The sequence below is a fragment of the Phascolarctos cinereus genome, unplaced genomic scaffold (assembly GCF_003287225.1).
Source record: "Phascolarctos cinereus isolate Bilbo 61053 unplaced genomic scaffold, phaCin_HiC Scaffold_5;HRSCAF=322, whole genome shotgun sequence".
Lineage (NCBI taxonomy): Eukaryota > Metazoa > Chordata > Mammalia > Diprotodontia > Phascolarctidae > Phascolarctos > Phascolarctos cinereus.
In genome coordinates this window covers 325,530,280-325,546,441 of record NW_027555958.1, presented here as the reverse complement: position 1 = coordinate 325,546,441, position 16,162 = coordinate 325,530,280, and the positions used below count along the sequence as shown (strand labels likewise).

At 42.1% G+C, this 16,162-nt stretch overlaps 1 protein-coding gene across 1 annotated transcript in view; it reads left to right on the top strand.

The window, feature by feature from the left end:
- Positions 1 to 1,363: 1,363 nt before the first annotated feature.
- The window catches only part of ARHGEF11 (Rho guanine nucleotide exchange factor 11), a 153,633-nt gene continuing 138,834 nt past the window's right edge, over positions 1,364 to 16,162 (top strand). Inside the window, 1 exon segment of the mRNA XM_078156180.1 lies at positions 1,364 to 3,068. Within this exon segment, the coding sequence (XP_078012306.1) occupies positions 3,037 to 3,068 (32 nt within the window). The 5' untranslated portion in view covers positions 1,364 to 3,036.

The following is a 16,162-nucleotide window of genomic DNA, read 5'->3' as shown; positions in this document are numbered from 1 at the left end:
TAACAGTAGATATATACCACCCTCCACCCACAAACCATGTGTTAGTGTTAGTGTATATGCTTTCTGAGAACAGTCAAGGTAGAACTAAAAGAAAAATATGCAAATACTGTACTGCATTGCCAACCACCTGTTTTAAAATACTTGATCTGAGTAGGATAACAAAAATTCGCTGCTCAGTCCTTATGAAAAAAATTCTTTTTAATTTAATAATTTTAAAGTAAGTTTGGAGCCTTCCCACGAAGGCCAAGATCGACAAGATTTGCAATCTGTGATTGGGGAAAATAGGGTTATACCACTCCCCAGAACCGTCCCAGGAAGCATTTTCGGCTGGGTCAAATAACTTATACAGATTGGCATTAAGATGACCTCCAGTGTGTCCCATACAACAGGAAGCAGGTCAGGCTGGTTGTGTCTCGAGGTGGGTGCAGGGGTAATTGGAATAGTTCGGGGGATGGGGGGGGAGGAAGAGAATAAAGAAAAGGAAACAAAGGTTTGAAATGTGGGGCCCCAGAGGTTTGAGGAAGGTCTGGTTGGCATGGAACAACTGCAAGTAAAAAAGAGAGGGGGCTAGGTATGGGAAAGAGTTGAAATGCCAGGGTCTGGAGCAGACGGAAGGCAAGGGGAAAGGGAGAAGGAAAAGCGGAGAATAAGAGTAAACTTGGAGAAGGGGTGGAGAAAGGAAGGAAATGGAAGGGGAAAAGAAGAATGGAGGAATCCCGAAAGGAAAGGAAGAGACAAAGAAGTCTAGGTGGTTTGAGGAAAGGGGGCTCAAGGCACCAAGAAGGGAAGGTAGGAAAGCGAGAAGGGTTAATGGCATTTACAAAGCGACTAAGGTAAATGCGTAGAGGCATGAGAAGTGGTGGAGCAGACATCGTGGCCCGAAGGCGAGGAGATGCACCATTACAGGGGAGGGGGGCAAGACGGGGGAGGGGAGAGAAGGTAGAGGGCGCGGCGGAGAAGGCGGCAGGGTGGGGGGGCCGCCAGGCGAGGCATGTGGGGGGAAGGGCGTTGGAGGGGGAGGGGCAGTGCAGACCGGGCCCGGGGGAATAGGGGTGGTATAGCGTGCGGGCGCCCGGGGCGGCCAGACGCGAGGGGGAGGGACGGGGACAACGTAGGGTAGGGGGCGGGTAGGGGGCGGGTGGGCGCCCACTACAGCGGCTTCCCGGCGTGGGGCCGGGCTGGGAAAAGATCAGGGAATCCTGTTAGGCCGCACCTGGGGAAGGGACGGAGAGGGATCAGGGAAGTGGAGACCGCGGGAGAGGGCAGGAGATGGGAGGAGGCGGAGGCGGAGGAGGAGGAGGAGAAAGAGGAGGAGGAGGAGGGAGCCTTTAGGGGAGCCCTGGGGCCAGTGGGAGCGGAGGCGAGGGTGGGGTGAAGAGCGAAGGGAGGGGCTGGTGAAGGGCCTGGAAGGGGGCTGAGGAGGAGGGCGCTCCCCCTTGGCTGGGAGAAGAGGGAGGAGCCTCCCTGGCTGCCCCCCCTTTACCCTCCCCCCAGCTGGAGCGAGGGAAGGAGAAAGGGCCAGGAAAAGGGAGAGGGAGGGGGAGGGGCGCAGACCGGGAGAGAGGCCTTCCCTCCCCCCTCCCTGCCGTCACCCCCCCCAGATCCGCCGTGGGGGGCGGGGAGGCCCCCGAGAGCCGTGGGGTCCTGCGGTCGGGCGAGCTTTTGGAGAGGGGCGAGGAGGAAGGACTGAGGCAGGCCTCGCCGAGTCGGCCTTTCGGACAGGGGCTGGGGGTGGGCTTCTTATTCCTTGACGAACCAAAGAGAGAGAGAGAGTAGGAAAGGGATTAAAAAAAAAAAACCCGCAGGAAGGAAGAGAGAACGAGAGAGAAAGCGATCAGATCTGATTTTCCCATTTTTTTTCCAGGAGGCCGGTGTGGCCGAAAACCCACCCCAAACTCAGAGCCACAGTAATAATAATAATCCTGAGTGAGATTAGTCACAGGGCAGGCTTGCTTTGCAGGCGGGAGGCAGAGAGAGAAGGGGGGAGGACGAGAAGACGAGAGATTCCCCGTTTCATGGAGGCTGAGGCGAGGAAACCTTTGGGAGCCTGGATCTGGAGGAGCAGACCTGCAGAACGGAGTCAAGACATTGCCTTGCAGAAAAGAGGCCGAACTTAGTGTGAGGACGATCAGACGGGGTTAGTTTAGGGGTTAGGGGTAGGGGTGGGAGTGGGGGACAGCCTCTGGAAGTTTTAAAAGGAAAACCAAAACCAAACCAGAAAGAAGGGAGGAAAAAAAAAGGAAATTGATCTTCAGGAATTCTGTGTATGCTGTTGTTATTTTGAAGGGAGGAAATTGCAGCGTTTAATTTAGGGCTTTCGGGCAGGGACTCGTAGGAATTGCACAAACAGCAATGTATATATAGTCTGTCAATTTTTAAAATTAGGAAGTCCTTTTTTTAAGGCTTGAACTGGGCTTGGGAAAAATTGTGTACATCCCATTGTATGATTTTATTTATTTTTTACTGTACAAATTGAAACATTTGTTTTCCCCAAGCACCCTTTTGGATTTATGCTTCGATTTTTTAGCTGTAGCCTCTTGTCGTTTTAAGTATTGGAGACCAGAAATTTTTTTACCCTCTTTGGGAACCTGCCCACAGAAAGGATAGTTGGGAAAACGATTAAAAGGATGCTTTTTATTTTTGTTTTGCAGCTAAGACGGATATTTTGAAAGCAGGCTTCATTTTTATATTTTTATTTTGTAGCTTGTGGCTCTAACCTTGAAGAGATTTGTGGTTGGGTTTTTGGTTAATAAGAAGGTCGTAGTTTTTCTCTCGATCTCCGTTTTTCCTTTCGGTTTTTTTAAGTGGGGGGAGGGGAACAGGGGGTTAAGAAAGGAGACCATGTTAACTGGTAGAGGCATTATGGAGCTTCAGTTACCAGGGTCCTGAGAGCTTGAAGGAAAAAGGATTCGGCCCCCAAGTTGCTATTATTTTCCCTCCCCCCCTTTTTAAAAAATTTATTTGAATTGCAAGTGATTCGATTTCCATCAAGACTAAAGCCACAGGATTTGGATCGGTGGAGACACCCGAAGAACCATGAGTGTAAGGTTACCCCAGACGATAGACAGGTAGGTTTGCTAACAATTTGGTTTTAAAATGTATAGTAAAAGATTGAATTGAGGGGGGAGAGGGCTATTCTCCAAAAGGTTGCAGCAAAAGAGCAGGATGAGCTGTGGGCTTCAAAATGGTTGTGGAACAAACAGGCAGTGGGGAATAGGAGTTTCTGTTGGCCTCTCCGGATGGGTATGTGTGTTTATGTGTAAATGGGGGGGGGCGGGAAGCTGGTTTTTCTGTGTGTATATATAATATGGTGTGTAGTCCAATGGCATATTTTAATGAAAATTGTGAACTGCGGGGTGAGGGCTATCTGATACCTTTAAGCCTTCTCTGGGTTCCTTTCAGGTTGGAGTTTTTTCTGATACCCAGTGGCTCATTGGGGGTGTATGGGTAGAGGGGAGATTCCAGTCTCAGAGATGCCAGCTTGCCAGGGTTGGCTAAGACTGGCATTTAATGTTTTGGGTTTGAGCTGGGGGTTCAGACCAAACTGGATTTGAGTTTGGGGAGAGGAAGTACTTGCAGTGCTGGGGAAAGCTACTTGGCTGGGCCATAACTGATCATTTATGGAATTGAGTACCATAGTGATTTGGATGGCATCAGTACCTTGAAGGGGAGAGGGTGGTGCTTTTGGGGGAAGAGAAAATGGCATAGTGGGAGGGGACAGAGTTGCCTTTCAGGGTGCACAATAATTTTGTCAGTGGTTGATAGCTCTCCCCCCCACAGTGTATAGGGAGTATTAGTATTTTCTCCCTTCAATTTAAGGGTTTAAATTCAGTCTTAAACCCTGCCATTGACTTAACTCTCCTATGCTCTTCTTGGTTCTACAAAATGGGTCTTTCTTGGCCTAATCTGTCTTGGAAACTGAAAATCCTAACCTGGATACCTTCAAGCATAATAGAGTCATGGACCCTTTTTGCTTCCTAGCCATCCTACCCCCAGGACCTGGGGTATGTCTTAGAGACCCCAGCACTCCTTCCCTGTTGATAATATTGTTTTGAAAGTATGGTTCCTCCAGGAGAATGGGCCACCTTCAAAGGAATGGTGCAGCATTGGAGGGAGGGGTGTGCAGATGCATTCTCATTCTTTCCTCTTCCTAACCCATTTCTCTCCATCTTTCCAACCTACCCCCCATTAAAAACATAAAGTACTTTAGAATCATATTCAGTGAATACAGTACTGCATAATTTTAACTGAATGAATTAATCACCTGGTCTTGAAAGACATTTGATACGGTGAAGTGAGCATGCTGTAGAGCTTTCTTTAAAACTCATCTAATGGAGGGGAATAGTATGGATGATCCAAAACATAGACATTTCTTTTTGAATGTGGGGTGCAGCCCAAGAAGTGATTAAGAGAATGTTACAGTTGTGAAAAATAAAAGGCAATTGTGACAGAAAGAATAGGATGTGACAAAAATGAAAAAGCCTTCCTTTCCTTAGCAAGTGACTTCATTGTGTGGATGCCTATTCCCATATCCTTTTCTTACTATATCTAGCTCTGACCATCTTTTAGATTGATGCAACTGTTTGTTACTAGCTTGGGCACTGACTGGGCTTATAGGATCATAGATTTACAGATGAAGGGTACCTTAGAGATCTAGTAGTCTGACTCTTCTGTTTTATGGGTAAGTAAACAGAGGTCCAGACAGAGGAAGTGACTTGGTCTCATAGAAAGTAGCAGTCTTCCTTGACTTAATCCCAGTTCTTCTGATTACAAATTCAGTGTTTTTTCCAGTGCACCACACTGCAGATAATCCACAGGTGTATAATTGATACGTATTTATGTGTGTTACCTTTTTTTCTCCCTTTTCTTTTTTTGAGGCCTCTTTGGTTTGGCCTCTACTAAAGTGTCTTTAGGCCCATAAGAGATGGCAACTGACGTGTGGCAAGGAAGTGGGATGTCTCCTTCCCTCTCCTTTTTCCTCCCTCCTTCCCCTCTTAGAATGGAGTTTTAGGACATTCATGGACTAAGGCAGAAGGGATGCAATGGAAAGAATGCTGCATTTAGGGACTGGGAACCTGGGTTAGAATCTCAGCTCTGCTGCTGTGTGACCTTGGGGAAATCACATAATTTTCCTTTTTTGTTTTTTGGCTAGGCAGTGGGGTTAAGTGACTTGCCCAGGGTCACACAGCTAGTAAGTATTGTGTGTCTGAGGCTGGATTTGAACTCAGGGCCTGTGCCACCCAGCTGCCCCCATAATTTTTCCAAGCCTCAGTTTCCTTTTCTGTAAAATGAAGATGCATTTCTAGTGGTACAAGTGTCTCTTTTTCTTGTGGTGGAATTTGTATGTTGAGTTTAATGTTCAGAAACAGAGAAAGCTGGAAACCCCAAGTGATGAGTAGTGAAGGGTTTGAGATCCTTTGCCTCATATACCTTGGAGAGGGGATGAATTTTTACTCCATCTTGGCTTTTGTGGTATATTGGATTTTCATAGTATGCTTTTTCTGCAGAATATTGAAGGTATTGTTGCTGTCTTCTTTTGTCATGGAAAGTGCCCATTAGTTTCCAAGCCATTCCTTAGATCTGGAATCTCCCTAGAGCTGAAGCCATCTGATCCAACCTCCTCATTTTATAGGTGAGGACACTAAGACCTAGAGAAGTCAAGTGACTTACCCAAGGTCACACAGGTAGTAAGTGACAGAACTGGCATTTGAACTCAGGGCCTCTGGCACAAGGCTCTTTCCCCTGAATCATGCTGTCTCTTAATCTGTGAGTTCTGTTCATTCTTCTGCTTAAGAAGCCGTCACTACCATTGGAGTAATGGAACTTGATGGGGCATCAGCACTTTCTTCCCACTGTGTTTCCTGAGAGAATCAATTTTGGGGCCCAGTGCTTTCACGTGTATCACCAGTTGCACTGGCTTATTGTTCCCCAGCCCAGGGACAATGGTTAGGTTCCTGGGGTTTCTGAACCCTGTGGATTTTGAATGGTTTTTTGTCTTACAGTGTGTTGATGGGATTGAATAGAGACTCTGAAGAATGTTTGGGTCATGAATGCTTCTTTGGTTCATCAGTCACTCAAGACTTTGTATACCATGATGTAGTGCTGTGGGACTTCAAAAGATATGTAGAGAACACAGGTAACTGCCTTCAGTTGCAAGAGCTTGCAATCTAGGTGGAAGATAGAAAATGCAAGATGATGAGAGAACACTTGCAAAAAAAGGTTATTATTATTCAAGTGGAGACTGGACAAACTCTCATCTGGGGTGTTAGGTTGGACTAGAAGACTTGAAGTTCTTTTCAACTCTGATTCTGTGATGGCAGCAAATGAAAATTACTATTCAGATTGAGTGCATAAATGAGGGAAGGACATAGGTCAAGGTCAATAGGTGTTTGTCAGGGAGGCCTTCCAGAGATGCTAAGTTTAAAGAAAGAAATAATTGATGTGAATTGATACAGTGGAGAACTAAGGTCTTAGAGGTTTGAAGAGTGGCTCCAGGTAGAGGGTTTTGGATTATTTTACGTCTGCTCTGTTGGGAATGACTTGATGAACATTTTGAAAATGTATTTCTGAAATTAATGACAATTGTTTTTTTATGTATTTTCTTTCTCCCAAGTTTTGGAAGGTCTCTGGTGAATTCAAGGCACATTATGATTAGTTGATTGGTATTCTAGTTAAGAGAGTCTAGTTAGTGCAAGAAACTGAAATACTGGAGAGACAGGATAATTTGCAGAAGTCAGTGATAAAGCCTAGACCTTTAAAAACTAGATAAAAACTAGACCTTTAGTCTGGTGAATCCAATCTTGATGCTGGATCCATTCAGAGCAAATGTCATAATTCAGTCTCAGTAAGAGCAAGGTAGGTCTTAATAGCTTGAAATTTCAGTTGGTAGAATAAGTTACTTTGTGGAACTTTTCCCCAGTAGTCTAGAACAAATGCTGCTGGAAGACAGATTGAAATACTCCCAAATGTTAATATCTCTTCCTGTTTATTGGGCATGGTATAGATAAAATGAGAGAAAACACTTGAAAGTGACTTAAAAGTTCACTGTACTTTGAGAACAAAGATGTTACAACTGAATTGTTTTTCCAGCAGTAGTGATAATTTTTGTTGAGTTGGTTGATGTTTTCAAGGTGCCCAAGTGGGTTTGGAGTATATTTTGCCATCATAACAGCCTTGCTTGGCCCACATGTAGGCCAAACCTTTGGTCTCCTTAACAACTAGCTCTACTACTTAAACTAAGTAACTCGGACTAAAAATGGCTGAAAGTTCTCTGTTGTCACCACTACTAACATAACCAGAGAAAACAAGCTTTGATTGCTGTGGAAGAGATTTCGACTAAATAGAATGAACAGTTTTTGAATTGTCAGGTTTGGGAGATGCTAGAAGAGTTGATAAAAGAAGGTTATTGAATCTTCTCCTCAAATATTTGAAGAACTGGGGAGACTGGGCTTGTATTTGTATTCCCAGGGCTGAGCCCAGTATCTGGCACATGTGCTTAAAAGATGCGTGTTGACTTGTCAGCTCGAACATAGGGAAGGACTCATTGTGATTTCTTAGCTTGATGATTGTGTGTTTTTCCTAATTAAAATGTATTTAGAGTCTTGTATAAATTGATGCAGAGTGAAGAACAATTTATGGGAACAATTTATACATTAACAAAAGACTGATCAATGCAAAGACCAAACATGATTTTAGAGGACTCATGATTGAGCATACTACCCACTTCCCAGCAGAGAGGTGATGGAGTCAAGATGAAGAACGAAACATATTTTTTGGATGTGGCCAGTTAGGGAAATTTCTTTTGCTAGACTATGCATGTTTGTTATAAATATTTTTGTACGTGTGGGTCCTTTTCTCGTTTTTATGATCTCTTTGGGATATAGACCTAGAAGTGGTATTAGCTGGGTCAAAGGGTATGTATGCATAATTTTATAGACCTTTGGGCATAGTTCCATATTGCTCTCCAAAGTTGTCAGATCATTTCATAGCTCCACCAACAATGTATTAGTGTTCCAGTTTTCCCATGTGTTCTCCAAGATTTATCATTGTCCTGTTGGACTATGCATATTTGTTACAAAGACTTTTGTTCCTCCCCAGCCCCCCAAGAAGAAAATGAGATGGAGAAATTAGATTTTTGTTAATCAGAAAAATTAAAATTAAATTAAAAAGGAAGTATATAATATATATCCAGAACTACTCCTTATTAGAGATTTAGCATTGGATATAGCAGTGTACCTAATGTGAGATTCTGATTAGTATGAACATTAAATCTCCTGAAGTAGCCACATGTATTTGAATTCCCATTATTTGAAATTATAATGGTGTAAAACATGATAATTAGTTCTTCCCTCCCCCATGGAAATATGCAGCCCAAATTCAAATAGTGTGAATTTGAATTTCATTATTTGCAGTAATTGGGACCTAACTGTACATACTCAGTACAAACTCAGTAGAAGGAAAAATTCCCCACAAAAAGGAAAGAGCCTTAAGGTCTGAATGTATTATTTCAGAGGAGGGATAAATCACTGTGGACTGGAGTAGTCTGGAAATCCTACCTATCTATAGGAAGTGGGACTTGATTGAGCTTTGAAGGATAGCTTGTATTTTACTAGGTAAAAAGAATCATAGAGTCATAGATTTAGAGCTAGCTGGAAGGGACCTTAGGAAGCCAAAGAGACCAGCTCCTGCATTTTACAGAAGAGGAAACTGAAGCTGAGAAAGCTTAAGTGATTTGCCCAGGGTCACACAGTAAGTGTGATACAGGATTCGGACAGGTCTTTCTGACTCCAAGTCCAGCACTTTAACTTCTACCTACTTCAGAATTAGAAGAGGACATGTCAGAAGTAGGGTTTGAACCCATGCTATTGGGAGATCAGAATACCCCTGCAATTGAAGGCAGCATGAGCTTGCATGCATTCAGCCATATTGATCCTCAGGATGGTAGAGAGTGTTGGTATTCTAGGTGGGCAGATTGATACCTTCTAAATCTCTTTATTCTAGGAATGCACTGAGGTAGAATTGAGTCTATCCAGTCATTGTTGGAGAAGGCAGCTAGCCCTTTGAAGGGGATTGTTACCTATATCATTATCATAGGAGCTTTTATAAAGTGTCTTTATGTGGTGCTATATTTTGGTCCAAATGATGCATAAAGAGACATAGTCCGTCTAAGAGTTTGCAATCTAAGACCTGTTTACATCAAGCTGACAGATGGACATAGAGAGAGATCATATGGACAGCTAAATGGTTTTATCCTTTTAAAATTCTCTTTTTTATTCTGCTATATTTTTCTGTTATCCGGTGTCTAGAAGAAAAATAAAGTATGGACATCATATGTAGGTCAAAAGTAAGTACATTTTAGTGAGATTGGACGAGGATAAGTAAATTTTTTAGGAGGAAGAAGAGAATAGGGGATAGTAATTGTAGGAGTTTCATATCTGGATCAATAATGGAGTTCAAAGGCAAATCATCACTTTTTTTCTGATTGATGTAAGTTGGTTTTCTATAGAAGGTGGGATTTTAGGAGCTATTTAAGTGAAGTGGTCCTTGGGAAAAAATATGGAATAATAGTCCTTATATTTGCATAGCACTTGATACTTCATAATTTCTTGTAAGCTCTCTTGCCTCCTCCTACTCCTTTCAGTATTGACTTGATCATTCACTTGGACAACTACCTGTTGTTATCGTTCTTTAAAAACAGATTAGAAAAATTCATTCCAGGGGTTAAATCCTTTTAAGCAGTTCTCCTGTCATGCGATCTTGATTTTTAAAAATTTTGTCTAATATTTATCACTTGACTTTATTCTCATGGTTTCTTTTTTCTCTTTTCCCCTCCCCCAAGTTATATTGGAAGACCCAAGCAAGGGAAAACTTACCTTTCAGGGACTGAGAACATTTGCCAGTGAAAAAGAAAGTTTGAAAGGACTAGGACTGGAACAGCTTGCTAGATTAGGGTTAGGAAGGGAGAGAGAAACAAGAAGGAGAAAGACATAAAGGAAGAGAAAGAGAGAAGGAGAAACTGAAGGTGTGTGAAAATAGGAAGCCTTTGGAAATTAGTGTATGGTTTTTAAGGAAAAATCACTGAGGTTACCATGATTCTCTAGAATCTTTCCTGTTTGCTGGTCTCTACCTCCAGTATTTCCCCTCTCCATTCCATCTTTTATTAAGTTCCCAAAGTATCATTCCTAATTTCCAGGACTGACAGTGTTGTCTACCTGCTCAAAAATGTTTAATGGCTCCCTGTTACTTAAAGGATGATGAAATGAAAACTCTTTATGATGGCATATATCAGGCCTTCTAAAGCTTGGTTTGCCAACTTTTCCAGCCTTATTTTACCCTTTTCCCTTTCGTGCGTTATAATATGTTCCATTTAAACTGGAAGACTAGGTGTTTCCCACTTCTGTCCTGCCTCCATGCATTCATACAGGTCTCTTCTCCATGCCTGTAATGGAAGGTGCTTACTCTTCATCTCTCTGTGTTGATATCTTTCTCTTCATTCGTGAAGCTTTTCCTAACCTTATCTCCAGTCTCTCAGCAAGGAAGCTGAGCTGTGATTTCTGCTGCCTCTGATTTTCTTAAGAGCACTTTGTCCGAATCTTTCCTTTCTTCCTATCTCATTCTACTTTGTATTCTACTTGTGTCCATTCCCTATCTGTTGTAGTTGGACTATAAGGGACTGTGCTGTTCATCTTTGTATTCTTGGTTTCTATCACAGTGCATATATAAGGTATCCCAGAGCTTAAAACAGCACTAAGATTTTTGGGTCGCTCTTTATATAGTAGCTGATTAATAAGTGTTATTAGAATTGAATCTAATCTTCCTACAGACAGCTAGGTTGTTCCTATCTCATATGAGGATCAAATGAACTTAATATATGTAAAATGCTTCGCAAACCCTAACCACCATGTAATGGTAGCTGTTATTAGAATATTATTAGAATGCTTTTGACAAAGACACAAAGGTTCCCCATATTTAATAATTTTTTTGAGAAAGGGTTCTATAACCTGAACAGGAAATTCTTTTGGATGTCTAATTTTAATCCCTCATCTGCCACAGTTTAAGATCACTTTTCTTGTTCTTTCAGTTCAATTCATTTATTATCTGTGTGCTATGTTCAAAGCACTACATGTGGTGCAATGACAGTCCCTACCCTCAAGGAGCTTACATTTAGTTAGCAGGGTACAACATGTGCACATTTAAGTAAATACAAAGTAATTTCAGGAGAGAGAAAGCAGTTGGGTGGGTGGGTGAGGAGGAAAGGTTTTGAAGCTAGACTTTCCAGAAGGGTGTGTGTACTAGACAGTATGCAAAATCACAGGTGAGAAGATAGCATGTCAACATGAAGGAGAGTAATTTTATCTGTAAAGGTATGTAGAAGTTTGTATTTTATCTTAGAGACACTAGGAAACCATTGAAGATTTTTGAGCAGGGGAATATCATGGTTGGACTTCTTACTTAGGAGTATTGTATTATTAATTTGGCCTTTGGGTGGAGGATAGATTGGGGAGGGGAGAAACTGGAAGCAAAGGGACCAATAAGGAGGCTACTTGCATTAGTTCAGGTGAGGCAGTAAGATCCTAAGTATAGAGGTTTGGGAGTTGAGAGAAAGGGGCTGGTAAGGAACAACTTTTGAAAGTAGAATCAGACAAACAACTGGTGCTTTGAGTTGTAATCCAGATAGGTCACCTATCTGTGTATAGATGGCTGGACCTGGAGTCAGGAAGAACTGAGTTCAAATGTGGTCTCAGACACTGGCTGAGTGATCCTGGGCTAGTCACTAAACCTCTGGCTTGCTTTTCTCAGCTGTAAAATGGGGATAATCTTCCTCAAGTGTTGTTGTGGGGATCAAATGAGATCATATTTGTAGAGTGCTTTGCACACGGCCTGGCACATAACTGGCATTTAATAAATGCTTTTCCCCGTCCCTTAATGGCCACAAATATCAACATTTCAGCTACTTCAAAGGATCTTCCTCTTTGCTGGGTGATAATTTGGGTGTGCAATGGGTTAGGTCTGTGATATCATCAGGGTAAGAAACTTACTCCAAGGTTACAGTTATGCAGCACAGCTGTTGTTTCTGAGAGTAACTGCCTAGGGGCACTGAGCTGTTAAGTGACTTGCCTGAGGTCACAGCTGGTATATGCCAGAAACGGGACTTGACTGGATCTTCTTAGCTAGCTTTCTATCCACCACTGTCTCTGAGGAGTAATGATAACACATTTTATACAGCACTTTTGAAGCTTAGAAAGTGCTTTGTATACATCAATTATCTTATTCTTATCTCATGATAACTCTGAGATAGGCTGTGCTGCTATTACTCCTCTTTTACAGGTGAAAATACTGAGGCTTAGAGAGGTTCAGTGACTTGGCCGTGGTGCCAGAGCTAGTGTTAGAGATGGGATTTGAACCCAAGTCTACTTGACTCCAAGTCCAGCATTACAATTATGCCATGCTGCATTTCTTCTCACAAGGTCAGGACGGTGACCTATTTCAGTCAAAAGTCGGAGAAAGGATTTTCTTCACAGTTAACCTGAAAATGAGATTTCAGGAGCCTCGATTCCCAGCCTTTGGTCCTTTCTCTCTTGCTTTTGGAAGTAGCTGCCTCAGAATGGTCTGTTGCAGGCTACAGACAGTTCCTGGCCCTGGACTAGAGGGGGAATCAGTATATCAGTGTTCTAAGTCAAAACCCTGGATCTCCAGGACTGTAGCACTTGAGACTGATCCAAAACCATGGAGTAGTTTTCAAGCCTCTACCATGTTAGACAGCGTGGGGGATGATATGATGATGATTATAATAATATGACATTTCTCATATAATGATAATGACAATATTATGTACATAGTGCTTTGTGGTTTGCAAGGCACTTAACTAATATCTCATTTTATCCTCACAGGAACCCTGGGAGGTAGTGTTATTATTTCCCCCATTTTACAGATGAGGAAACTGAAGCAGACAGCAGTTAAGTGAGTTGCCCTGAGTCACATAGTTATTAGTAAGTGTCTGAGGCTGGATTTGAACTCAGATCTTCCTGTCTCCAGGTCCAGCACTCCTGTATTTTGCTACCTAGCTGCTAATACATAGTATTTGCCTTCAAGGGCTTTACAGTCTAGTTAGGGCACAAAAGTAACACATATAAAACAGTACAGAATACAGAACAGTATATAAGTAAGTGCTTAATGTTGTGGTACTGATAAGAAGTACTCTAAGAATTAAGAGTAGAAGATGATTAATGAGGCCTAGAGTGCACTTCTTCACTCCTGCACCTTGTGAAAGACTTCATGGCTAGTTCATTTGCTACCTATTACATGAAACTATTTTTTATTCCTCTTCTGCCAATCTGCCCCAGGTGAATGTGTGTTCTCAGGTTTTCTTATAGCACATTATATAGATCTTTCTGCATAGATTTTGCTGTGCATCATATTTATTTGTGTACCTTTGTGCCTGATAATTAGATTACGGGCTTACTGAGGGCAAGAGCTGTCCCCGGTGATGACCACAGCCACTTAATACATTTTTGTTCCATTAAATTAGATAGTTGGGGTCTGCTTCAAGGAAAAAGTAGAACTCAAACCGGTCCTTGAAGGATTGTTAGGATCTGGGCAAATGAGAACAATATGAGTAAACAAAGTGTGTAGGTGAGGATGCCCATGGCTTATTTGGGAGGCTAGTGAGAAGAACAACCTGACATGTAGTAGGAAATAGATTTGGGGAAGCAGGTGGGCCATATCATGGAAACCCTGAGAGAGGAGACATTTGGATTTGATGTGGGTAGGAAAGAGTGAGGCAGTGAAAGTTTTTGAGCGGGGTAGTGAATTGGTGAAAGCATTGTTTTTGAAGATTAGGATAATTGTGATGTGGTGGAGTGACTGGAATCAAGGAAACTAGGAGAATCTTCCAATAATTTGGAAATAAGGTGATAAGACCTGAACTAGAGTTGTGACAAGTGGCACTGGAGAGGAAGAGATAGATCTGAGAGATTCTTGGAAGAAGCAGCAGTGGACCATGGTAATAGAGTTTGAGGGATGAAGGAGATGGATAGGTCAAAGATAATGCTGAGGTTTTTGATCCTTTAATGGAGATGGGACTATTATTTAAAATAATCTTTTTTTCCATTGGCTTTTTCCCCTTGGTTGAATTTTCTTACCCTGTTTCCTGAGTTGAATCATTTCTACCAGACCTCCTTGGATTACTACCTGCCATAAGCTGTTCCCAAGAGATGCGGTTGGGTCTAGATTTCTCTAGGAGGTTGATCATTGGGAGAGTTGGGGACTTTAGCTGATCCTGAATGCTTCTTCCAAAAGGCACATTGGACTCTATGTTTGTTCGCTGGGAGGTGTCTAGACTTATATCCTTCCCCTGTGGCATTTGGAACTGGGAGGGTCTGACCAATGTAGGCCTTCTGCTGGTAGGATTAGGTCTTTGGAGAAATTTCTGATTCTTAATGATGTCTGCCTACTGACAGAACAGCCTGGTAACTTTATTTTTAAATGGTATTTAATTTTTTCCAATCACATGCAAACAATTTTCAACATTTTTTTTAAATTTTTAGACAGTTGGGGTTAAGTGACTTGTCCAGGGTCACACAGCTAGTAAGTGTCAAGTGTTTGGTGTGAGGCCGGATTTTGAACTCAGGTCCTCCTGACTTCAGGGCCAGTGCTCTATCCACTGTGCCACCTAGCTGCCTCTCAACATTCATTTTTTTAAATAAGATTTTGACTTCCAAATTTTTTTCCCTCCCTCCTTTTCCTCCTCCACAAGATGGCAAGCAATCTGATATAGATTATACATAGCATAGTAACTCTTAATCAGCTGCCTCAGATGTCATTCTAATGCTGACATTCCTCTGCTAGAAACCCAACAGTGGCTCCTGAATGCTTCCCATTCTAGTCCAGACTCCTTAGCTTGGGATTCGTGACTTCTTCCTCCAGTTTTTGACCCCTAGCCCCAGCCCAGCAATCATATTTCTCTTTGCAGAATTTCTTACCACCTTGAAATCCAGCCAGTATTATTTGCATTGTATTTATCCCCTGCCTCTTAGACTGGCCCTACTTACAATGCTTCTTGGTGGAGGCAGTCGGTGGTGCATTGGATAGAATGCTTGGCCTCCTGTCAGGAAGACCTGAGTTCAGCAAATTTAGCCTTAGACACTTAATAGCTGTGTGACTCTGGACAAGTCATTTAACCTCTTTGTGCCTTAACTGTAAAATGAGAATAAAATAATAACATCTACCTCCTAGGGTTGTGAGGATCAAATGAGATAATATTTGTAGCACAGTTCCTGGTACCTAGTAGGCACTATATAAATGCTTATTCCCTTCTCCCTCCCCCCTTACTGTTACTCTTCTCCTTCTAGGAAGTTATGGAATATTAGAGCTGGAAGGGAGCTAAGAAATCATCTGGTCCACCTGTTAATCTTACAGATCAGGAAGCTGAGGCCTAAAGAGGAACGTAATTTACCCAGGTTCACACAGTTCGTGGAAAGTCAAAGTGAGAACTTGCTGTAGTTCTTCAGACTTTTTGTAGGCCAATGTTCTGTACTGATCCACTCCTCCAAGCTTAGATAATGGTGTCATTCCACATCCCCTCAACACACATATAGGTGAATTATATTATAGAAACAGAATCATGGGTGTAGAACTTGAAACAGCCTGAGAGGCCATCCTAGCCCAACTTCCCTCATTTTACAAATGAGGAGACTAAAGCTTAGGGGGTTAAGTGACTTGCCCAAAGGTCACACAAGAAGTAACTTTATTATTTTTATTTAATTTTTCAGTTGACAATTAATCATCTCCCTTCTACCCCCTACCCCCAATTAAAAATAAAAAAAAATATTCCTACACTGACCATGTCTAAAAATGTAAGTCTCATTCTGCTGTTTTGAATCCATTACCTCTCTCTGCTAGGAGGTGAACGGCTTATGCTTCATCATCATGCTTCTGGAATCATGGTTAGTCATTGCATTGATCAGGGTTCTTAAATATTTCAAAGTTCTTTACAAAATTGTTATGTATAAATTGTTCTGCTGGTCCATTTACTTTATCATAAAAGTTTTTCCAAATTTTTCTGAACCTATCCTGTTCATCATTTATTACAGCACAATAATACTTCACTACTTTCATATTCCATAATTTGTTTAATCATTCCCTAATTGATGAGCACCCGCTT